This window comes from Hyposmocoma kahamanoa, unplaced genomic scaffold (genome assembly GCF_003589595.1).
Source record: "Hyposmocoma kahamanoa isolate Upper Pololo Valley unplaced genomic scaffold, ASM358959v1 78, whole genome shotgun sequence".
Lineage (NCBI taxonomy): Eukaryota > Metazoa > Arthropoda > Insecta > Lepidoptera > Cosmopterigidae > Hyposmocoma > Hyposmocoma kahamanoa.
This window is the reverse complement of record NW_020653945.1, coordinates 14,432,835-14,458,618: the sequence shown is the minus strand read 5'-3', so window position 1 is coordinate 14,458,618 and position 25,784 is coordinate 14,432,835. Positions and strand designations below refer to the sequence as shown.

At 38.7% G+C, this 25,784-nt stretch overlaps 1 protein-coding gene across 3 annotated transcripts in view; it reads left to right on the top strand.

Annotated features, from left to right (window-relative positions):
- Positions 1-25,784, top strand: part of LOC113232981 (UDP-glucose:glycoprotein glucosyltransferase) — a 44,449-nt gene that overhangs the window by 4,570 nt on the left and 14,095 nt on the right. Inside the window, exons 4-27 of one of the 3 annotated variants that reach the window (XM_026467907.1) lie at positions 31-221; positions 472-676; positions 1,308-1,521; positions 1,800-2,020; positions 3,415-3,624; positions 4,309-4,488; positions 8,942-9,138; positions 9,486-9,601; positions 10,760-10,908; positions 11,451-11,636; positions 12,092-12,270; positions 13,022-13,113; positions 14,054-14,214; positions 14,683-14,822; positions 15,637-15,846; positions 15,964-16,188; positions 19,683-19,856; positions 20,414-20,591; positions 21,201-21,383; positions 23,023-23,126; positions 23,464-23,630; positions 23,815-23,936; positions 24,615-24,755; positions 25,570-25,621. In XM_026467907.1, coding sequence (XP_026323692.1) covers positions 31-221; positions 472-676; positions 1,308-1,521; positions 1,800-2,020; positions 3,415-3,624; positions 4,309-4,488; positions 8,942-9,138; positions 9,486-9,601; positions 10,760-10,908; positions 11,451-11,636; positions 12,092-12,270; positions 13,022-13,113; positions 14,054-14,214; positions 14,683-14,822; positions 15,637-15,846; positions 15,964-16,188; positions 19,683-19,856; positions 20,414-20,591; positions 21,201-21,383; positions 23,023-23,126; positions 23,464-23,630; positions 23,815-23,936; positions 24,615-24,755; positions 25,570-25,621 — 3,997 coding nt within the window. The remainder of the gene's footprint in view (positions 1-30; positions 222-471; positions 677-1,307; positions 1,522-1,799; positions 2,021-3,414; positions 3,625-4,308; positions 4,489-8,941; positions 9,139-9,485; positions 9,602-10,759; positions 10,909-11,450; positions 11,637-12,091; positions 12,271-13,021; positions 13,114-14,053; positions 14,215-14,682; positions 14,823-15,636; positions 15,847-15,963; positions 16,189-19,682; positions 19,857-20,413; positions 20,592-21,200; positions 21,384-23,022; positions 23,127-23,463; positions 23,631-23,814; positions 23,937-24,614; positions 24,756-25,569; positions 25,622-25,784) is intronic. The other 2 variants (XM_026467908.1, XM_026467909.1) reach the window with 2 other exon arrangements.

The window sequence follows — 25,784 nt, the reverse complement described above, 5'->3', positions numbered from 1 at the left end:
ATTATTAATACGATTACGATAATTGAATAGCCTCGAGGAAAGCCCAAGCTTCGCCTATCGGGTTACGGTGTCGAGCTACAATTGAAGAGTACAGAATACAAAAGTCAGGATGATACGACACCTAAAGAAGCTGATGCTGGTGACGCTGGAGCGCCTTCTGAAGAAGAAGACGAGAATGACCCACAGAATCAAATTGATGGATTCAATTTTGGAAGACTGAAGTACGTAAATATATTAAAGTATAATTGACTTTTGAGGATTAACTTTACTTTTTTAACTGATTTATGCTTGTAAAACCAAATGCCGAAATTAGTGTGGAATAAAAATTTTTACTTAGTTATTCCTAATCCTTCCTTCAAATAGCATCCAAGAAATCGCACAATGTTCAAACTTCTCGTGATATAAGAAATAGTATAATAAGTTAAGCATTGATTTTACTTGAATAAGTTACAATCTACAGATATTCCACAGAAACCTATTCCCTGCTCTTCGCACACCACTCGAACGTTTCCGTCAGCACTTATCCGAAGCGAGCGAAGAACTGGCTCCACTTAAAATATGGCAAATGCAAGGGCTGAGTATGCAAGCAGCTGCGGCGGTGGTTGACGCCCATGACTCTGGCGGCGACGAGTCGTTGAGAGTTCTCACCTCTATTGCTCAAAATTTTCCAATGCAGGTAGAAACACTCATTTTATGTTGCTCTAAGGTAATGTTCTGATCCCTGATTATTTTGTGTGTAAAAGGAAAATTCTATTTCTCAATGTTCACCATCACAGTATATCTATCTACTTTATCCGAATATATTTGGCTACTCCAATCTATTTGATATCAAAAATGGAACTGCCACAGACTCTTTTTTTAATCAACTTCAAAAAAAGGAAGAGGTTCTCAATTCGACTGTTTTTTTGTATGTTTGTTACGCGATAACTCATTTTCGGCATATATGAACAGATTTTGTTGATTCTTTTTTTGTTGGAAAGAGGGTACTTCAGTAGTGGTTCCATTTCAATTTGAAGAAAATATTCCACCTCTAAGGATGACAAACTACGGGATGAATGACTTTTGAGGTTGGTTTTTTTAGGACTCTGTACTGATTACTTATGTTATATGCTACTTCAACCAACCAGAATATGCAGAGATGTTAATATCATTTCCTTATAGGCGACCACTGGGCTTGGGCAAGTGTCAGTTTTGTAAGAATAATATGAAAATTATGGCGATCGTCGTCAGTGTCAGTGTGTAGAGATGTTTCACCACTCGCGTTTACTCTAGTTGACAAGCCTTTATTGCATAATGTAATTTTTCAGACAAAATCTTTAATTCACGTAAATGTACCCCGCACTTTCCGAGAAGAAGTACTCTACAATCAGGATATTTTTTCATCGGCATTGGGTCTGCGCCCCGCAGAACCCTTGCTTCTTGTATCAGGTGCTCAATATGATGCTGAAGAGTTGGATGTTTTGAGTCTACTGGCTGCTTTGAGAGAAGATATTGGTCCTATGAACACTCTTCATGCGCTTGGTAAGCCCTTGATTTGTATTTACTTCAGTCCATGAAAACAAGTTAGAAAAATGTATATAGTATAAATAAAATAAATATATAGTGTGTTTTTTTTGTTATACGAATAACATAGCTTGAAGTTTATTAAAAGACCAAGAAAATCGTTGTGTTATGATGTTTAGTGTCAAAATCTACAAATAACAAACCACCTTCAGCAGCACCAGTGCGCTTGGGAGTAAATTAGTTTGCATACAAGTAAAATAAATAAACAAATTTAACAATTTTATAATTATTCATAGGTATGTCCAAAAACCTAATAAACAATCTGATGTCACTTGAACTCGGAGAATCGTACACTTGGGAGGAATATGGATTGGACATTCGTGATACTGCTATTACTTGGCTCAATGATTTGGAGACTGATGAAAGATATAGACGCTGGCCGTCTTCTTATATGGAGCTGTTGAGACCTACTTATCCTGGAATGTTGAGGAATTTGAGGAGAAACATTTATAACTACGTAAGTCGGTCTTTTACTCCTTCATAAGTATCTTTATTATAGCCCAGGTAACTCGGACGACTGTCAGAAAAAGGAATAATGACAACTTCAATGATCTTTCAAATATATAATATATTAATATTAATTATTATATTAAATATATAAATAAAATATAATACATGTATTCTTAAATAACCTTACAACAGGCAGATTGCATGGTCGGAAATCTTGTGATTGTTATACAAAGGAATTGTTTCTTTTTTCTACATACAGGGTTAAGAGTACGTCAAACTTAACTACGTTGGTTACATTATGTCTGATCATAAGTGTAAAGCATTAAGCTTGGTTTTGCATTGACTGTACCATGGACATAGTAAGAGGTTATGGTTAATATGACTTTAATTGCTAGAAATTCAGCCATTACCACATTTCGCACTCTACATAGGAAGAAAGTCATAAGTGGAATTACGTCAAAAACGTTTATTGAACACATCCTTTCCAATTCTTGTAATTCTATAGACTAATACAAAAAAAATATAACCTACATCATCTCCAATTCTTGTAACTCTTTCGACTAATATTGTAGATAGGGTTACAAGAATTGGAGAGAATGAGTTGTATTTTTCTATTCGTATCTAATGGAACAATAAACATGTTTGACGTAACTCCACTTATGCCATTCTTCCATGAAGGGTGCAATTTGTAAACCCTAACTACTGACAATTATAAGGTTTTTATTTCTAATTAAGAAAAATATTTTTATAAATATTTGTTACAAGGTTAATTAGCTATGTAAGAATTAGGTGTTAGTGGTGCAAAAAGGTTTTATTGAAGCCTTTTAATTATTTTAAAGTAACGTCTAGAGTTATTACAACAACGCTTCAAGTTTTGTAAGTACTAGTAGGTACTATATAAGTTTTGCTGATTATATGACTTATAATTATAATTGTATTAAGTTGTTTATAACACTATTAGACGCGAATTCAGTTATTGGTTGTCAATATTATCTTTTAATTAGTTCTAATGTAAAAACAAGAAAATACTTTTATTTCCCTACAAAAACTGTGCTTTTGCGGTTAGGACAAGTTGAAATTTGCGTACCATTAAGGAAACATAAATATTTTTTTGTTTTTCTTTTTATAAAGACAAAAGGGAACATTATATTTCAAATTAATAGTATATTTCAACCAATATTCTAGACATTATGACAAAGAACCTAGAAAGGTGCAGCTTTGCGAAATTATGTAAATACATACCATTGACAGCCACAAAAGCAAAATTTCAGGGGTATAGCTACTCTTTTGTACCAAATTGCTGCTTAATTAAACAGAAAGCAATATTGTCAAACCAGAAATAGTACCTTTTTGAAAATTTGTTGTGTAGTGTAATTGTGTAATTAATTACTTATTTTTCAGGTTATAGTAATAGATCCGACATCGCCTTTCTCGGGGCCGCCATTGAAACTTGGCGAGACTCTGCTCAAACATGCGACTCCAGTTCGTGTGGGATTAGTTCTGGCTACAGGCAGTGATGACCCGATACTCGAAGCGGCTATACGATCGGCCTTCAACTTTGTGGCACAAGAGAAGAACTCTAATAGAGAAGCGTTTTACTTCCTTTCCCAGGTATGCGAGTTCGTGCCTTTTTTATGAATTCCTAAATCTTGCCTTTGAATATACTGTACCGATTCTAGTAAAAAAACTTTTCGTAAATTTTTCAATAAGTTAGGCGCATTGAAACTCTCAACAATAAACATAATTTAGTTTGACTTCTCTCTCATCAAAGAAACATCAGAATAAATTGTAGATTATAGCTGTAAAATTAGTCGAGGCTAAGGGCTAAACGCCCTACTACTAAATGTAGAACCACTAGTAAATTTCTATCAAACTATCAAAATTTGACAACCACACAGTTTTTTCTCTTACTACAATTAAGTTCAGTTTCCATGACGACGAAAAAAAAGACGGGACTGTGTAGTTACTATATTTACCCGAATTTATTTTTAGTTTAAATACTATAACGTTTTGAGTTTCTTGATTATTTGTTACCTGTTTAAGCTGATGGCTCTATAGCCAATGCTCAATGAATAAATAATAATTTAATTTCCAAATGGAAATGGTGTTAATACGCGCAACTGCACAAATGCGCGAATTAACACCATTCTGTTTTGTCGAGTCCACAAGTACGTTACCTAAGTAAGACAATTTCAATTGCGATATAGAATTAGCTTTAGGATTTACGCTTTTTACTTCAAATTAATAGATTTTATCGCGAACAGACCATAACAAGCCATTAAATCGATTTTACAGCTGCTGAACCCAAATCCAGATGAGACATTAGACCTTGAATTGGTAAAGAAATATTTGAAGAAATATACAAAGCCACACATTGATACTGTTGAGATTATGGCCGAGGATTCTGAGTACAACTTCGGCGGTCAGTTAGCTCAGGAATTTATTTCCAAAATTGGAAGCGATAAATTTCCACAGGTAAATAACTATTAACATTGTAGAATGAGACCAAATAAGGTAACTCCATACAAACGTAGCACTAAGGCTTGTATGTGTGCACGCCCGCTGCGCGCCGTGTACGGATGCACACATACGCATAATCTTACAGTGTACATATGCTGTATAGCGCAGGTTGTCACACGCGCCATTCATTATAGAATTGAAACGGTCGCTTGGTGTTTGAAAAGTAATATCAAGTAGACATGTTTGTTGTTGTATTTATGGTTATTTGTATGAATTGATGTTGCGTTGTCGTTAACATGAGAGGTAAGTTACATATTTTTTATTTATTTCACGGCGTTGGTTTGGTGACCGAACGATTAGAACAATCGGCGTTGTATGAGGAGCTCCCGAAACGATCTTAAAGAAATTTTTGTGAATTGGTTCTCATCCGAGTTGTCTGGATAATGCCCCGGATTTATTCCGTCGCTTTGTTCCTTATAATTAATAAATTATAATTCCTTAGTTTGTAGTAGTCACATTATATTATTATTATGTTTTTCTTTCATAAAGTTTTTCCTATGTCAATATATAAATATTGCATTTGACATAGTTTATATCTGACGTGTACCTTATTTTTTTTACAAATTATATTTACAACCTGTAGGTACAACTAAAATAATATGACATCCCTACGCTCCCAGTGAAGTGTAGGCATTGATGCGCCAAACATACGGGAGTTGCCCTACTTGGTCTTAATATACTAAGCTATGTTTTAGGCTAATCTTGTAAAAGATAGTTTTAAAAATGAACTGGCTGTATCTGCAAAAAGAACCGCTTTATCGGCTGTAGTCACATTTTTGTAAAAACCACGAACCCTGATATGTATGTCTATAATATACGAGCCTGTAAAGGGGGACCTTTTTTTTTTTTTGACGGGGGCGAAATCTTTATGTATACCCCTGAGCCCAGGGAGACTCAGGGGTTATGTGGGGACTCTCCCTCCAGGCTGGAGGGCCTACCCCACTAAAACCCCCCCCGGGTTTCCCTCTCGCCGGTTGAGTCGGCGCCGTGGGATCAGTGAACATTCACCACGACGCCGCCCGGCCGCCCTAGTTTACGCCAGGGCTCCCGCGCCAACGGTGGGGCGAGTCGGTTGTCCTCTGACCCGCCCCCCAGACGAGTGAGGCCGTGCAATGCAGGCTCCGGAGTCCCTGTCCAGAGCCCGCTGGTCTCACTAGGGGATCAGGCGAGCAGCGAACTGCCTTCGCCTTCTCCCCGTACGTCTGCGCCGAAGCGGGTGTGCGTCCGCCGCGTCCTCGCGCACCCGCTCCGCGGCCTCCTTTTGCGACATAACCTATGCGCAAAAGGAGGCCACCGCCTCCCAGGACTCCTCGCTAACGAGCATCGCGGCAACCACGCTCGGCAGCGAGAGGTCCTGCCCTACAGTCCCCGTCAGAGTGCGCCGCTGCTCATCCCACCGGCTACACACCTCTAGGGTGTGCTGCGCGGTGTCATCCGCAGCGCCGCACTCGTGGCACGACGGGGACGGTTCCCTCCTCGCCACCTTGTGCAGGTAGTGACCAAAGCAACCGTGCCCGGTCAGCACCTTCACAAGGTGGTACGACAGTGGCCCGTGGGACCGGTTTACCCACTCTGCGAGGACAGGGCGGATCGCCTCTATGGTACGAGCACCATAGGGGGGATCCGCCAAGCCCTCTTTCCACCGGTTCCGCATGCGCTGCGCCGCGAGGCGGCGCTCCAGCTCCACCTCTTGGGGAGCGGGTCGCTCGCCTCGGTCCCTCATTCCCCGCCGGTAAGTGCGGACCTCCGCCAGGACCTCGGCTTCGAGGTGCCCGCATAATCGAGGTGCCCGCATATTCGAGGTGCTCGGGGCGACCAGCGCTGGGAAGGCCGACATCCTGGCGGCCAAGCTGGAGAAGGTGATCGGGGGGCTGGCGGCAGTAACGCGGCCTACCAAAACCGCCGATCTGAGGGTCACTGGCTTAGACGAGTCGGTGACCCCAGAGAAGATCCGGACGGTGGTGGCCGCGAAGGGCCAATGCTCCCCGTCCCTTGTGAGTTAGTTAGGAGCTGTCAGGTTGGCCCCCAATGGGAGGGGGTCAGCACTCGTTCGCTGCCCAGTAGCGGCAGCCCAATTGGTGGCGGCTACCGGCCGCCTGTTGGTGGGGTGGTCCTCTGCCGGGGTTCACGTGATGGAGCCCCTCCCCATGCGCTGCTACAAGTGCATGGGGATTGGCCACACCAGAGCCCTCTGCCCTTCCAGTGAGGACAGGAGCGGGCTCTGTTTCAGGTGTGGCCAAACCAGACACACGGCCTCCGTGTGCACGCGACCCCTCGGTGCTCCGTCTGTACCGCGGCTCGCCGACCAGCCGACCACCTAATTTATTTATTTATTAAAGGACATCCAACAGCATACATTTAGAACTTAAAAAATAATGTTACATGAGCAGTGCATAAGGCCAATTAGAGGATATCACAAAAGCTTATAAATATTATTACGCGACATTGTGAGTTTCTCTACAATTATTTATAATGGGGGGGCGATCTTGCGCTCCTCCCCCCACAAAGGGCGGGCCGGCGGTGACCCCCCTGTTGAGGGACAGAGTATGAACGAGTGATGCCAGCACGCCACCACACAATACTGCAGGGCAACCTCAACCACTGCGCCAGGGCTCAAGACCTATTGGTGCAGGCCATGGGGGGTTGCGGTGGCGGTTATGGCGGAGCCATACTTTGTTCCCCCACGGGGAAACTGGGAGGGGGATCGGGAGGAGACGGTGGCCATAGTGGCGTCGACTGCCGGAAACTCCCCCCCCTCTAGTGGTGAAGGAACGCGGGTCAGGGTTCGTGGCGGCGAGGTGGGGAGAAGTCATCCTAATTGGGGTGTACTTCTCTCCAAATCGTTCCCTGGCCCATTTTCAGGCGTTCCTGGAGAGGGCGGTGAGGAGGGCAGCTCCGGCGCCGGTATTGGTGATGGGGGACCTCAACGCCAAGAGCGCTGCGTGGGGTTCCCCGGTCAGCAATGCCAGGGGGCGAATTGGGCGGCAGTCTTAGGGCTAGCCATCCTCAACCGGGGCCATGCCAACACGTGCGTTCGGCGAAATGGGGGGTCAATCGTGGACGTCACGTTTGCGACCCCCTCACTAGCAACGCGAGTATCCGGCTGGCAGGTCCTGGGAGGACGAGGAGACCCTCTCCGATCATAAATACATACGGATGAGGGTCTCCCATACGCAGCCCACGACGGCCTCCAACACGGCCCCGGGGGGGGCTTTCCCAAATGGGCACTCACCCGCCTGGACTATGAGCTTGCAGAGGAAGAAGCCATGGTCCAGGCGTGGTGCAACTCCAGCCTGTACCCCACCGTAGGTGGGATCGGTCTCGGCTTGCGGCGTGTGGTCGAGTGGTCGGGGCGTGCTTATGCTGCGAGATGCACCATATCCGGAGCTCGACCAACCGGCAGTAACGAATAGTATTTTCAATAAATAGAAGAAATGTCGAATTAAACAATTTTTTTTCGTCTGTTAATATTATACATTTGAATTCATCTCCTTTCCTATCCATATTCCGTCATACCACAAATTTTTATCAGGCACTGTTAGAGACCCTCGTATGCTGATTGTCTAAGCAATTTCTGTTTCTCCTGCCAATTAACGTTTGTGTGGCGGCCAAATTTGAAAATGGCGAAACACCTATTTTGACAACAAATTTTTATCAGGCACTTCTAGAGGCCTCCGTATTCCAATTTTCAGCCGGATCGAAGCAAGTTTTTCTTCGGCCGCCATTTTGAATTCGCAGTCTAGAATTTTTCTTGATAGAGTTGGCCACTGTTACTCACTATGATATTCCTTCCAGCATCTCCTTCCAATTTCTAATAGTTTCCGTGATAGAAGAATTGAAAAGAAAAAACCTTGAAATTTGTATGGCGGCTGTCTTCTTTATTTGAATTTCTATCATTTTTTACATCCGGCGGAAATTGACCAACGCGTACCTTATAAAAGTGCACAAATATCCCCTCCATGTATTATAGCTTTTGCAGGCCGTTGATTAGTATTTCATATTTTCCACATTCAGATCATCTCATATTTGACTCTTTATCCACGTTGTACGTGTACGGTATAAGGCTGGTTCCAGAGCAGTGCGGATTTATCTGCGGATCGTCCGTGCAGTACACCGGAGTGGAGTGTAGCGTTGTTTTACAATGACGCAGAGTGCTGCGTGCCCACTCGTACGTTCATTGTAGGCGACTGTCTTCCGTGAATATCCGCACTAAATTAAATATTCGATTCAGAGCACTGCGGATTCTACGCATACGGACGGCCCGCAGGCGGACAATCTGTGCGGTCCGTAGCTGTGAAACCAGTCTAAATATCATTTTTTTTCACTATATCGGGAAGTATGCGTTCTATTTCTATCAGTGAGTAAGAACTTGTAGCTTTATATGTGTAATGTACCTACCAAATTACAGGTGCTTATCAATGGTGTTCCTCTATGGGATGAAGGTCCTAGTCCGGCTACATCATCTGTGGAGTTACTAGAAGAGGCATTAGTAACTGCACTCTCTCGACATACTGGTCGGTTTCAACGCGCTGTTTTCCGTGGTGAACTTACTGACGTAGAAGACGCGACAGAATATCTTATGAAACAGCCTCATATTGTACCCAGGTAGGTTTAAAAGTGTAAATCCAGTCGAGCATATTAAAGAAAAATGAGAGTTATAATAAAGTTTCCAGCTATCTATGAAGGATTATAATGTGAGCTACGTGTTTTGAGATCCAGATTTCATATAAATAACAAACATCTTAAAATAGTTTTGTACCTATTAAACAGGTATAGCATAGTGTCCTCCTTTTTTAATAATATCAAGTGACGGAACGAATAAGACGTGTGCCTGATTTTAAGCGATATATCTGTCCATAACAGATGCAGTACCACTCAGAGTTTTAAATCGATAAGATCTTAGAGGCACTCCAGTATAAAATAAATTCGCAATCGATTTTTACGTTTAATAGATTGAATCGTCGAGTTCTCGCTGCCGAGTCTTCTCAATACTTAGACTTGGGAGGCGTTGCGGCCTCGAGCGAATTATTCAGCGAGGATAAGGTTCACCGTCTTATGCACTTGACTGGTAAGGTGGTTATAAGAATTTTATAGCTTTTTGTTATTATTATTATCCATTTTAGACTTTCGCAATTATTATAATTAGGTTGGCTTCATTCGGGGCCTATGCAGCCCCTCATCATTGCGACCATCAATTGATCTATTGTTCCAATTCCAATTTCTTTATAATGGCTCCATCGATTTTCACGATGATTCTGCCGATATCAAGGTTGAAAAAGACACTTTTACGTTGGTGTGACTGTGTACGGTTGGATAGCCGGAGATCAATTGAGTACGATGAGAATCTAAAAAAGGACAACACAAAAACACAAATTAGACATTCACATCACAAACATATATAAAAAATAAAATAGAAAGAGGGATGGGCTTATAAATATATAATATTGTACTGTAACTACAATCTTGACAGAAAATAGTTTTTAATAGACAAGGTAATTATAATTTAATATCGTTGATTTGGATAAATTTGAGCAGGGTATTTACAAAAGGACTATGAACTTGGGTCAAAAGAAATGGTAGATTAATGGGACTGGGCATCTTTTCAGGGAGCAGATCGTACAGGTGGACTCTTATGTTTGTACAGTGGAAAAATGTATGATCTAAAGTGCCTCCAGTCCGCATTCACAAATGGAATTGTCTCTTACCCTAATCTTGGCCAAAAAAACTGGTGAAGTTATGTGTCCTAGGCGCAGTCGAATAATTATAGACGTTTGTTGTAATCACAATCTATTGTAATCACCTCTAATTGCAGTTCAGAGCCAAGACCGTCAGCATTAAACAACTGAAGGACTTTCCTGGCTCCGACAGTTTTTATGTCCTCTGGTTGTGTGTGGCCTGTTTTGCTAGCTTTTCGTTAACTTCAGAATCTAGATAATAATAATGTGCCAGACGTCAGTACTCAAACTAGGGATTTCTCTGTACCATGGTACTACCTAGAACCAGACCAAAATCAATTGAGAAAAGTTCATTTCCAAATTGGTTCTAGCGGATATAGCACCCGGGACTTCCGAGGCGCACAGTGTAAATCTCGAGTTTTTACATTGTACCTGCCCTTTATCCTTTCCTATCTCTATTAAATAAGAAGATAGCATACTATAATTTTTAACAAACTTTTACCGAGCAAAAAGATCTATATCCCATTAAATTTGTTCGTACATCTTCTCAGGTCGCGATGCTTTAGCGACAGCATTACCGGTTCTAAAGTACTTCACGAAGCCAGGCAAGTCTGAAAAGATATTACAGACCATTTGGGTCACTGGTGATCTTAATAATAAAGCTTCCAGAGACTTGTTGCGAGATGCTCTGACGTTTATGGTAAGTTTATAAAGGGTTATCATTACATTACATCACACAAACTAAGTAGTGGAATGACGTGCAACAAATGTAGGAGGTATTTTTATCATGCGACTCCGACACACCGCCGCGCCGCCTCGCCGCCTCGCTTACTTTTTATTTTATTTATAGCAACAACAAAACACAAACAAAACTAAGGTAAATATAGTCTGCTTTATTTTATTTATCATTTTTATGAGGTACAACACTGACGATGGCGTGCACAGATTTAAAAGATTTTTGTTTCATTCATACGTAAAGTCAAAGCTAAAAGTTCTAGTAATGCTCTATAAAATGTATTGTTCTTTATATAACAATTTTTTGAGATGCCTAAAATTTGGTCATTTTAGGCATCTCTAAAAATTGTTAAATTTTAGGCATCTCAAAAAATTGTTATATAAATGATTTTATTAATGAACTATATAACGTTTTTAAGTCTAATTAACCTTTTTTAAGTTTCTTGCAAGTGTGATGAAATATTCAAGCTTAGAAATTGTAATAAATATTAAAACAAATATTTTTAGAGAGAATCTGGTGGCACTCGAGTAGCTTTCATACCCAATGTCGACGGGTCATCAAATGCGGACCAATCGCTAAACAAAGTAGTTTTAGCAGCATTAACTGCCTTGGAATCAGGACCCGCTACTAAATATGTGGCCCAATTGTTGGAAGACGAAGGGTGCCATGAAAGACAGGATTGCGACATATTGGTAAGTAATGTTTATTTATTTCGTACATACAAGCTATTTTACAGGATGATTCCAGTACAATAGTGTAGCATTTCCATTGACTTATAATAAATAATAATAATGATTTATAATACTGAGTTATAATAATTAATAAATGGGTATTCTATTTAATAATAATAACAATTACGGACAATAATAATTCTACAGAGAGTCCAGCCTTTACGAATTCGCTCTGAAAACAAGTAAGAATATCAACTACCTACTTCAGCTCCTCGATTTTGTGTGTATGGTGCGAGAAGTCTTGTTGAGCAAATTAGTCCTGCCGTGCGGCACTCCCATGTTATAATATTTTGTTATTATAATAATATTATATTTCTTTAGCGTTACTATGTACTGGTAAAAGAAAAAGTAATTTTGAATTTGTGCACTCGCTAAAACGCGTTACTTCTTTTGGTTCAAGTTCTTTTTTGTTTTAGCCTGAATTAGTCCCCGCTCTAAACAAGTACGACTGGGTGCTCAAAGCATCAAGAGTGTTATGTGCGCGTAGCTTTAAACTGAGGCCTGGCGCGCGCGCTGTGGTGCATAACACGCGAATGATTGGACCTTTCCTAGACGATGAGAAGTTTACTCTTGATGATTTCTTATTATTGGAGAGGTAAGTTTAATATGAAAGTGAATAACTCCTTAAAGTTCGATTTTTTATCATTTATAAATAATCAAACGTCAATGAATGACATGGTCTCAAACTAGAGAACCCTTTGTATTATAAGTAAAAAAGCAACGAAAAGAATTTTTGAAAAGTTCATTTATAGTATATTATTAATATTATATTATGATACCAAGAGACGGGACGAACAATTCGTGTGTACGGTGGGAAGCGACACGCCTGTCCGTAACAGTTGCAGTGCTCGTCGGAGCTTATAGATCGCAAAGATCTGAGGAGTATTGCCACTGCGCCCTGAGGCATAAGTAGACATGTGCCTATAATTTCACCAAAATGTCGTTTCCCAAACTGGTGCTACCGGGAATCGAACCCGGGACCTCCTCAACCAGCGCCCGCAGTATATACTCTTGGTTTACCAAAGTCGATAAATTATTATTCGCGTTGATTTTATTATAATCATGATGTTTGATTACCATGGTATTAATTTATTTTTTGTGAAATTACTTCACTAGTTTGACTAAGAATAATTCTCTCTTACTCGCTTAGGGCGATAAAAGTCCATAGAACCCCACTACAAAAGATCTATAACAAACACAGAGAAATTCATTTACTGACTCAACCTGTAGTCCCGTTGGAGTTTGGCATACAGATGCAGGATCAAGTTCAGTCAAATTGAAGGAATTTTTCGTTGTGTTCGATCTTTGTATTAATAATTATATTATTCGTGTTGTTTTATTTTCAGATTTACTAATCAGTTATATGCTGATAAACTTTCTGAAGTGCTTGACAAAAAGAAAGTTACCAAAAACGAAGTTGTCGAGGATGATGATGACGGTAAGTTTAAACCAAATTCAAATATAATTATATTTATTCCGTAAGCAAATTAAAAGCGACAGTTTCGCTTTTAGCTTGTTCCCGTATCACGACTGTCTGTCGTGACCGTGTCGTGGACGTTTTTTATCGTTGAACGACTGTCATGTCCAGCTGTTCCCACTGGATCGTGACTACAATTTATCGGTTCACGGCAGACGCCTTGTCGTTTCCTCAACAGAATCGTTTGATGCACAGCCGAGGGCGCGAAGGACGAGAGGGGAGAACAGGGAGCAGAACACGTGCATACAACGAGAAATAAAACGACAATACTGGCTGCGATTATCTGTCGTCACGTTTTTATCGTGAAGTTTTATTTATCGTCTGACGACTGTCGTTCTGTCCTAGCTCTTCCCATTGTCTTGACAGTCTGCCGTTGTAACATCAAAAATGTCGTGAATGACAGTTAATCGTGTTGTGTACGTGTATGTGAACAATTTCATTTAAATATACAAGCCACAACATTTTTAACTGCACAACCTGTCGTCACGACATGATGGAAACGCGCCTTAATGTTACAAAATTGCGCAATGACTGCCAACTCCACTGTTATTGAAATGTTTGGCGTCTGTTTGAGGATTCTGTGTTATTGATGGTCCGGACGTGACATATTCGTTACGGTTCAGTATCAAGCACCGCAACTGTACTTAATGTGTTTTTATACGGGATTTCGAAAGTACGCATGACGATATGGATGCGGTACTGATGACTGTTAACAAGAGATTTTCATTCTTTAGTTAAACCAATCAAATTGACACTATGTCAGCTGTCATAACACTTTCTAAGTTGATGAATTTGTAAAATTCAGTATTAAGGGGAAAATATTGGTTTGGGGACCTCTGCCTTAGAGGCTTAGTACATACATAATAAATAGTTCCTTTTTAACCGTTACTACTTTTCACAGAGTACGAAATAGTTGAACTCACAAACGAGGATCGTCTCAAAGTAATATCGGTGCTCGCATCCCGCAGCCCCAAGCCTCGCACACCGTTGCCCACAGGACTTCGTACGGAACATTCTCTTGTTGAGTTAGCGCCGTTGATCAAGAATGAAGCAGCTGTTGAGGTTTCATAATTTTATTAATAAGATTTAGGTCATCTTAAGACTCGATACTACCTCAGTTCGAATTCAAACTTTTCCCATACTAATACGGTTCATTTTGCTTAGATCGAGCGGCAGGGACACTGGCTTTATTTCGGAATTAGTTTTTTAAGCTATTTGAAAAATGTATATAGTATAGTTTACGTGTTCTATTTACTTCAGTTGAAATAAAAAAATAATTAGTATGTGTAATGGGCACCAAAGGCGTCGTATATTCATGCCTTAACGACACGGAAGACGGCTACGTTCGGACGGCAGTGTTGGTATCGTTGTCAGAATCTCACTGATTTAGAAGATTATTAGCAAAATATTATTTGCTAATGGTTTCGTTTTGAGTCGGCACGCATGATAATAAAAAAAATGCACATTAGAGTTACGTCATGTCCGATTAATATTAAAATTTAATACTCTAAACATTCATATTTTGTCCAGATCGTAGCAATACTAGACCCTGCGTCAAATGCTGCGCAAAAACTGGCTCCGTTGCTTCTAGTGCTTCGGCGCGTGGTCAACTGCCGCATCAAGCTCTTTATGAACCCGCAGGACAAGAATTCTGACATGCCACTTAAGAGGTAAACAAACCCGCGTTACCTGCTTGTCTTTTGAACATATCTAGTCATAAAATATTCTGTGTATTTTATACAGAATATTTTATTTACTGGCTATATTTAATAGTATTTCGTGAAACCAAAACGATCGTAGCACTCATTATGGATAAAATTAGTGAATAAGGTACATTATTTATTGGACACGTACATGTTCTACCTAATTATTTATTAGATTTACTCTATAATTTGGCAGAACATAATGGATATACACTCCTATATGGACAAATCATAATGGATATCCACTCCTAAACTTTCGTGTTATGTTATACTAACATTTAAAAACAGGAATAAACAGTCTGCTAGTGACCACGGCCTGTGCAACCTGGCCGAAACGTCGGGATAATACGTAGGTCTCCAAATACGTATTAAATTGTTTAATCTCAGTAGCGAATCGCAGGAGTCGCTACAAATCGTTTTGTACATATATTTTTGTTGTCTTTTTAGCAAAGTTTTAGATTAAAGTTCTAAATATAAACGTACTTGTTTTTGGCGCCTTTTTCCTTGTTATTGTCATTGTTTGCTCTGCTTCGTTCGTAACTATACATTGTTGGTTTAAATAAATTGTAAGTACATTTCCTTTGGTCTTGCTCACTGATAATTAGCGCTCGAACCCCGCGATACGGTCGGAGAATAGTGTTTACTCCCGTTTTGAACATACCAAGTTAAAATATGTTTAGTTGCCTACACTTATATTTGAAATATTCTGTGGTCCCAAGTACTTGATCATTTGAAGTTATTGTTAAGCCGAGTTGAAAATATATAATTGATATTGTTTTAGTTTCTACCGCTATGTTCTCGAACCAGAACTCCAATTTACGTCCGAAGGTGCATTAACTGGCGGTGCTCTTGCGAGATTCTCACACTTGCCTCACGCTCCTTTACTCTCAATGGAACTACGTACTCCCCCCAACTGGCTGGTCGAATGCGTCAAGTCTGTCTACGATCTTGACAATATTAGACTTGCTGATGTCGACACTGTGGTTCATAGGTGAGTTTTTAAAGTTAAGAAGATATTTCCCTTGATTTTAAATTTAGGGTAACGTCTCTATCGAATCTGTAGTTCATACAGTGTCTAATTCTATGCTGAATATTTATTGTTTTTCAGTGAATTCGAACTAGAGTACCTTCTCTTAGAAGGTCATGCTTGGGACACAACGTTAGCGACACCCCCAAGAGGTCTACAATTAATCTTGGGCACACGAGAGAATCCTGACATAATGGACACTATTGTTATGGCTAACCTGGGTTACTTCCAGCTGAAAGCAAATCCCGGGGCATGGATATTGAGGTTAAGGCCTGGAAGATCGGATGAGATTTATGAAATTATCGAGTAAGTTTTTTTTTAATTATATAAACACTAATTACTACGTATAGTGTAAACACTAATTGAATGTGAGTACAATAGTAACGGTCGTCTAATGGAAAAACGTTTGCTTCAAAACTCTTCTTCTGGTCGGCGGTTCGAGTCCCTGTAGCGACATATACACGTGACTTTCTAAGTTACGTACACTTGTGAGAGTTTAACAGCAATACCTCTCGCTAACGGTTGAAAAAAACGTGGTGAATCCTGTACATGGAAAAAAGGTCACAACCTTTGGAAAACGTGTGAAGTCCTCATCCCGCAATGGGGCGAGTGGAGGAGAGGAGACTTCTGCTCAGCGGTGGGACGCATAATGGTTGACGATGACGATGTAATAGTAAAGACTAGGGGACATATCGCACTGTTAATAAAATAGTGTAACTAACTCAAAATGTGTATTTTTTCAGAATCGATGAAAAACGAGTTACTCACTTTCTGTGAAAGATTATTTAAATTTAAATAATTTATATTGAAATCTACAGGGTTAAAGTTTATTACAGACGTCTAAACAATTTTCTACTCGCCAAATATACCGATATTGTCGTAAAGACTTACTAAAGTTTTGACTCATTTTGAGTTAAGTAGATATCTTTCAATTGTTTCTTACAATGTTTTAATGACGCTTTTATTGACGTGTAGAAAATAAAATTTTACGTTCAGCATTAGTATAATCTCGAATTTCACATATTTTGAGTTAATAGCAGTGCGATATCCTCAATAACCGCCATATTCGAAAATTGTTTGCTTAAGACTTACGATCGTTCCTAACTTTCAAAAGCGAACATTCCGCACCAGTTGTCGCCACGCCTAAGGTTCAAACATAATGTAAATTACACATGCGACATTCTTTCTATCACAACAACCTTTAAATAGAGTATCTTTCTTCATGTACACTTTTACTAACTCCATTCTACTTCATAGGACTACTATAATGGTCCTAACAGGTCCTTGACCTCATATCGATCCTCCGGATCTGAACTAGTGGGATCCTCTGATCCCTATGATTCCTCTGCCACTGCTTCATGCCCCCTTATACCTTTAGTACAAGTGGCGGCCTCATTATAATTCTGTTACTGATTCATCATACTCTATCTTCAGGCTGTCTAGTCAACAAATACTGTATCTACGTTAGTAACAAACATTACGTAAACTTACCAACTGTAGTGCCGACCAACCAGTGCACTCCAAGCAGATGCCTGATCTCACCTTCATTTGAGATGCCTGTACTGCCGTGTTAGTTCCCTACTCTTAGGTATCATAACAGACTAAATTTATTAATGCTTGATATTACAAAACTTATACTAAATCGCGACACCAGTCGTATGTCTTCCTTTTTATATATGTGAATATAACTAATTGATCGAACGACATGAGGTACCAGCTCATGAGGAAAGTGGGAAACCGAAAATACATTAAAAAAATGTCAATTACAACTGTTAGTCAGGAGAATGACAGTAGGTATATGGCAAAGTAACTAGTACATAGGGCGCACTATAAGTTTCCGGAACTGGCCACTTACATAAACCATATTTAAAAAGTAATTACAACATTTCAAAATGGAACTCTTTGGCTGTAGAATACAGTTTGTTTCATCTGATTGTCACTTGTTTTTACATTGTGGCCTCATTTTAGATATTGATTGTCTACATCACCATGGATTTTACTCGTGAAAATTTTCGTAGTATGATTTTCTACGACTTTAAGTGTAATTTAACAGCTCAGCGGAGCTTCGCTCGGCTCCAAACTGCTTTTGGCGATGAAGCACCATGCAAGACAACTATATATAGCTGGTTTGCAAAATTCAAACGCGGTCGTGTGTATCTCCGTGACGAATTTCGTGATGGGGCGACCATCCACTGCCGTGAACAACAAAAACATCGATGCTGTGCGCCGCCGCCGTATAATCAAAACAGACAGGCATGTGACATACTATGAGATTCGGGCATCTTTAGGCATAGGCATGAGTCAAATATAATCAATACTACACAAATATTTGGGTGTGAAAAAGCTGTGCTCTCGGTGGATCCCACACAATTTGACTGAGGCTCAAAAAACGGATCGCGTCACTTGGTGCAATGCCATGCTTACCAGATTCAACGAAGGGGCGTCAAATTTGGTGTGGGACTTAGTAACGGGTGACGAAACATGGATTTATAGTTACGATCCCAAAACAAAACAACAATGGAGCATATGGGTCTTTCGAGATGAACGAATGAAACGAAATGAGCCGAAACCAATCAAAGTGGCGCGCGTGCAAAGTGCATCTATCAGAATGATTGCTTCTTTTTTTAATAAAACTACGACACGTGGCTACTGTTGCTTTGGAGAATCGTTGTACCGTGAATAGTGATTGGTACACGACCAATAGGAAGTTATTGACAAACTCCGTAAAAATAACCGTAAACGCCGTATCATCTTGCACTACGATAATGTCAGTTCTCACACGGCCAGACAGACAAATGAATTTTTGAAGGTGAACAAAGTTGACCTTATGAGCCACCCCGCCTACAGTCCCGACCTGGCACCTTGTGACTTTAATTTATTTCCAAAAATTCAGAACCAGTTACGCGGTCAACGATTTTCATCACCTGAAGAGGCTGTCTAAGAGTGTGAAAATTATGTTGCTGAGATTGTCATGGCGGAGTGGCAGAAATGTTTTCAAAATTGGTTCATTCGTATGACAAAGTGCATTAACGCTAACGGAGAATATTTTGAGAAACAACAAATTCATTTCTGACCATTTATAGTATTTTTTTCTTATTTATTCCGGAAACTTATAGTGCGCCCCACGTAATAGGAACTGCCCCCGTAGCCGAAAGGTTACCATGCGGGACTGCCACTCAGGGGTCTCAGGTTCGATTCCCGGGCTGAGAGAAATATTTGTATGGCCTACATTTATTTCTCTCGTGAGTTTGGGTGTAATTTGTGGTTGTCTATGTATGTGTCCATGGCACCCGCGACACAGGGTTTCCCTAATGCGCGTCTGTGATGAGTGTGTGCGTTATTATTATTATAATAACTTTGGAATGTATAGTACATTCTAATATTGTATTAAAATATTGTATTACGAATTCTTTAGTAAACATTTACTTGTACATTGTGTTTAGCCTCAGGTATGTAATAAACCAACTAATAAAACATTTTTTTGTAATCCACAATTCACAGCACATGCACAAATTTCCCTGTTCTTATTTCCATTTTTTTACATTTCTTGATTTACACGGGAAATTAAATTGGTTTGTTTTGTGAGGTGTATTCATCAATGGAATAAAAAATCGTAACACATAGTTTTTTTATGACTTACTTATTCATTGGAGCGATAGAAAACACTGGAATAAAATAAAATTATATCGCTTTACATTCCCTTTATTGAAAACCTATTTTATGTTTTTTTTTGGAAAATGCTTTATACGTTGCATCCATATTATGATGTGATGTGACTAATGAGAAATCATTTCTTGTAGCCACGAAAACACAGACACACCAGCCGGCAGTGAAGATATTCAGGTACTAATGAGTTCGTTCCGTAGTCACGTGATTAAGTTGCGAGTCAGCAAAAAACCAGACAAACAACATTTGGATTTGTTAGTTGAGAACGATGATAAGAGCTCTGGTGGCATTTGGAACTCTATTGCAAGGTAAGCTTAATGGTTTTTTCTCTTGTCTCGCTCGTCGAGTTATATCCCACCTTCAACAGTAAAGCGACAAAATTCGCAGTTATAAAAAAAATAACTTTCTTATAACATGAATATGTAAAATAATATTTGTTTAAAAAATGACATAATATTACGTATCAATTTTGTCGATTTCCTTAAAATGTTACTTTCCGAATTTCATAATGATTTATCGTTGTGAACCGTCACATTTATTGTGTATTATTATATAATAATTAATATACCGACCGTGGACTGGCAACCGGTACATTTATATAGCATCTGATTTATTAAATAAAAATACGTAGTTTTTAAATATTTTTTTTACACATACACTACGTATTTTTATTTAATAAACCAGATGGTATATAAATGACGCAAACAATTTTTTTCTTCACCTGTAAAGTCAATGTAAAGTCGTCAAAATTTAGATGGTACCGGTTGCCAGTCATAGTCGATATGCCATCATGCCCGCCTATGTCTAAATTTATAACTTCATGTTAATTACAGAATATCTTTTGATTTCTAAGTTTTCTTGCCAGCTCGTTCGGCGGCGGCGACGAGCAAGAAGCTGAAGATGAGACAATCAACGTGTTTTCTGTAGCTTCGGGCCATTTGTACGAGAGGTTCTTACGTATCATGATGTTGTCTGTACTTAAACATACCAAATCGCCTGTTAAGTTTTGGTTTTTGAAGAACTACCTTAGCCCGTCGCTTAAGGTATGTGGTATTGAATTACAAACGTGTTATACTAGGCAACTTAACAATGATATCTGACTGCTCACATACATAGCCCAAAAAGACGGTAGGATATTTCGATACCCACGATCGTTGTTTCCACGTGAATTGTTTACATCGATCGATCACTTCCGTTACTTTATTTGAATTCCTCGTGACATTCCGTCCACGTTTTTCACGTCTAAAATCATGAAATTTTACTAATAGCGAGTGCATAACTTTTTGACAACGTGTACTTGTGATTATTTATTGGCTATGGTCGTTCCGTAGCACCAGCAGACCTTACGATTTTTTGTGTGCTTGTTGTACATGTCTGTTTTTGGTTTTTAACGATTATTTTGTCGTAGCGCCATCTGTGAGAAATCTATAAAAGTCCAAGTGGATCGAATTAATTTTTCTTTGCGTACGATTTTGGATTAATAATTGTGAAAAACTAATAATTATAATTATTATTATTAAATGTAAAAAAGTAGTAATTTCACAAAAAATAAATGCATATCATGGCAGTAAAATGTCGTGATATGCAATAAAATTAATATTATGTATAGGATTATTGTTCATGATTTATTTGTGGTTTACTTTCATTTTCAGGATATCCTTCCCTACATGGCTCAAGAATATGGCTTTCAATACGAACTCGTCCAATACCAATGGCCTCGTTGGTTGCAACGCCAGCGCGACCGACAGCGCACAATCTGGGGGTATAAGATCCTCTTCCTAGATGTGCTGTTCCCGCTCTATGTTAAGAAAATTATATTTGTTGACGCTGATCAGGTAAGTCCACATAGAGAGCATAGTAATAAGTAATATAGACAGTTGAAAAAAACGTGTTGGTTGAAAACAAACCAGTCGTTGATTGTATTATGTATTGATTCTGTTTCACAAAAGCAGAACAGTACCTCTACCATGAGCTTACTGTGACAAATGTCGCTAGTGATCGCGTGTAAGTAACATTGTAGTAGGAAGTATTTGACATTAACATTCCAATACATCACGCGAAAGTAACATTTTACACAATGACCTACCCATAAATGGACGTCGGGTCTAATATAAAAACCACGAAAAAAAATGTCCGACCTTAATAATAACCTATACAAACGTAGTGACTTGTAACGAAATATAAAAAAAATTAAAACATTTCATTCAAATTGTAACGTCATTGCAGTACTGCCTAATTTTGCAACAATTTAAGGGCCCAAAAACACCATATTTAGCTTCTACTGGAAACTTAACAAAATGCACCATATTTAGCTTCGACTGAAAATTACTTGAACACAAGAGTAATGGAGTACCCTTTATTGTAAATATTAATTATTTTTTATGTATATTGTTATATCGAATTTTGTAAATTCACTTAAAGAAATAATAAAGACTTGGGCAGATACATACATACAAATATTACAATAAATGTGAAAATAAGCGTGTACTACAAGAAATTTATTATTTACATTCCAACGAAACGTAAATTCAAATATCCGTAATTCGGAAAACCAATTAAAAAAAACCGTTACGCTTTCGAGTAATTTTGTTGCTTTTCACAAAGACAAAATTAGCTTTTGTTTTGTAATCTTCCTAAAAAATACATTTGACATTATAAAAATTCGAGCTAACTTTATTTCAGGCAAATGTATTTTCTGACTTCTGGTAGGTAATCCCAAACCGTAAAACGAATACTACAATATTTTGTTAGTTATTGCTAACGTTTAATAAAAAAATCATTTTAAAATTATGATTAAAATCACAGCGACTCTATAGTTTGTTTGTTCTAAATCTAAATATTTCAATCGCTAGTGGTTCGAACAATTGAAAATGACCAAGAAGTTTATATAAGTTCTTGAAATTGACGTAATGGATCTCTTTCCATCTTTTGCGCATACAATGTGTAGAAAAAGGACAGTTTGCTATTTGATTATTTTGTGTGCTTTTGTAATTTATATTTACGATTCATTTATATATAAATTAAAAATACTATAAAACTGTACAAAATAACACTTTTAAATGAGAACTATGATAACACAATATTTTATATTTGTTTAGTGAAAATATGATACAAAGTCCTGTTTTTACACTTTACTGCAGTAATTTTTACAAATTATTATTATATGGTACTGCATAATTGACAACCGCGCTGTCAGTCGAATAAACGAAGACAGCTGCGCGATTGACGCTCTGTATGCGATTATTAACGCCCTATAGGTGCGGACACTTTTTAGCGCGAACCCGACATCCATGTATAAGTAGGTCAAAAATCATTGACATATAATTTTTTTACGCGGTCGCAAGCGAGGAATGTGACTATATACTCATGGTAAAGGTACTGTTGACGCGTCAGTTAGCATGTTTGTATATATTGGCAATGAAATAGGGTACCCATATTTTTGTAAAATTGCTCTCAAGCGTAATTATTTTCCAGATTGTCCGAGCGGATCTAAAGGAATTGGTTAATTTAGATCTTGGAGGCGCGCCGTATGGTTATACGCCTTTCTGTGACAGCAGGAAGGAGATGGAAGGATTTAGGTAAGATAACCTACACATGGAGATGAGAGAATCCACGTATCCTTAGAAATTATTTTTCTTATTATTCTTACAGTTAAACTTAATCGTATTTAACCTAGCGAGTTTTCGGAAATCCATTCCACATATCCATAGGAAGTGATAAAACGTTCATTCCCCATAAGAAATGTGCTGGCCGCACACAAATTTTATTTTCGCTAATTGTTAAATATTCTTTTAATAAAGTTGTACTGAAATAATGTTGGACCGTTACAATATGCCTTTCTACAGATGAATATGATGGGCACAGCATGGATGTAAACTTTAGCTAGTATAACTTTTTTATTTTTTTATTGAATAGGTTCTGGAAACAAGGTTACTGGCGCAACCACCTCCAAGGACGGAGCTATCATATCAGTGCTTTATACGTAGTGGACTTGAAGCGATTCAGACGCATCGCTGCCGGTGATCGGTTGAGAGGACAGTACCAAGCTCTTAGTCAGGACCCTAACAGTTTATCTAACTTAGGTAAGTGAATTAACACGTTTATTCTTCTGCTCTGTGTCACATTAGCTACAAACGTGTCGTATAAATTGACTGTTATCTGATGCGTCGGAATACATTTCACAAACTAGTTTTTACCTTTGAAAACGATTAGATTAATTTTTATTTTTTTATAAACATGTATTTAATTTCTTTTTAATTGTTACAGATCAGGATCTACCAAACAACATGATCCATCAAGTAGCCATAAAGTCACTGCCGCAGGAATGGTTGTGGTGTGAAACTTGGTGCGATAATGACTCTAAAAAATACGCTAAGACTATAGATTTGGTGAGTGTAAAAGTTATATCAATTTTTAATTTTACTCTATTTCTTTTGAAACTTTTGTGTTCAGGGTTGTTGCGAATAGTAACATCTGCATCCACGTCAACCTCCGCGTTGATTGATGCTGATATTCATTGCGGATATTCGCGTCGTGACTATAATTTACAAACCATCGAGAAACGAACGCAAACCCAAAAACCCGTTATTCTTACCTTTGAGAAAAGCCCAGTATAATTAGCCTAGGCAGGCTGATTGATTTTATACAAGTTGGTTTTTTTATTATAAATGTCACAAAATCATTTCTTGCTTTTTCATGTAGATTTCACGATTTTTAAATATATAAAATCAGAATCCTTATCAGCATATGCTGATGTTGAAGTAAAAAAATCAGCATATGCTGATGTTAAAGTAAAAAAATCAGCATTCAGTGATGTAAAAACTTACAAATATATAATTAGGTCTGATACAAAGTGAGGTATACGGAAAATACTTACGACTACGAAGCTTAAAAACTTTTCGACAACCCAAGTTACTTTTCTGCTAAATGAAGATCTTGACAAGATATTGAATCCATTTTATGGGCTAAAGTCATCCAATCCTCAGAAATCTATGTCAGACAATGTGTTTTAAATGTAAAAGATAAGGAAGGCGAGATGACTATATCTTTGTCTTTTTTTTTCACAGTGCAACAACCCAATGACAAAAGAAGCAAAACTATCTGCGGCGATGCGTATAGTGCCTGAGTGGAAGGAGTACGACGATGAAATCAAGGCGTTACAAGCACGTGTTCGACGTGGTCTTTACCAGTCTTCAGATCATGAACAGGTACCCTACAAAGCACATTTATAACTTTTTTTATAATTATCAATAGCAGCAATGGTAGTAGAGGTTGTAACTCGTATATTTCAATCATTAGTACGTAGAGACAACGTCAAAAAGGTCAAGATCAAAATATTGCGAAATGCCAAATCTCAAGTGATCTGTTTCGTCATTATAAGTTAAGTATATAGAGAAGTTCTGCGACATCAAAATTCAAAATCTAATACGAAAGCGTGTACTTTCTCACATTGTTCAACAATACTCGTTGAATAGCAGAACCTGCAGAAGCCTCTATGACAATGCGACTTCCTCCATCGTCATCCCACCTTTTTATCATTTCTGTGGTTCCTGGCCACTTATTTTCAAATTTTGAATCGTATTGAAAATTTTAATTTCTTTGCCTCGTCATTCCCACTTTGTTTCGTTCGGCCGCCACTCTACTTAATGTCTGAAGCGAGCACTCCTGCTCGTCTTCACCACTAATTTTGATCCTTTTATCTGTAAAATCAAGTAACTTAAATAATATTTGTAAAAAATACGGCCCGTTCGGGCCTTTCTTCCTTTTTTCACCTTTATTTATACGATAAATTCATGTGAACCGAGTAATCTATTATTATTGCTCCCTATATGCGGTTTACAATCTTTTCACCTCTAAAACTACGAAGCGAAATAATTTGTACTGGCGAAATCCAAAAGGGCACAGCCAATAAAAAGACGATTTTGTGCACTCGAATGTTTGGCTAAAATTGGGCATTTTTGATGTGCAGATAGAAAGATATTTTTAATATATCAATTTATACTTGTTTATTTTTTTTTATAGGAAATCGAGAGTCCACAGTCAGAGACGCCAACAGACGACAGTCACGTCACAAGTATGCTTCTAAATTAATTTTAATACATAACTGTTAGGTGAGAGGTAAACAACCTACAGGCGAGGTATTTGAACGCGAGCCAAGATTTAAGGAGGTGAAGTGTGTGGCGCCGCCCTTCGCGTTCTTCGGGCGGTCTTCCTCGTGACTCGTTCTTTAAGTCGAA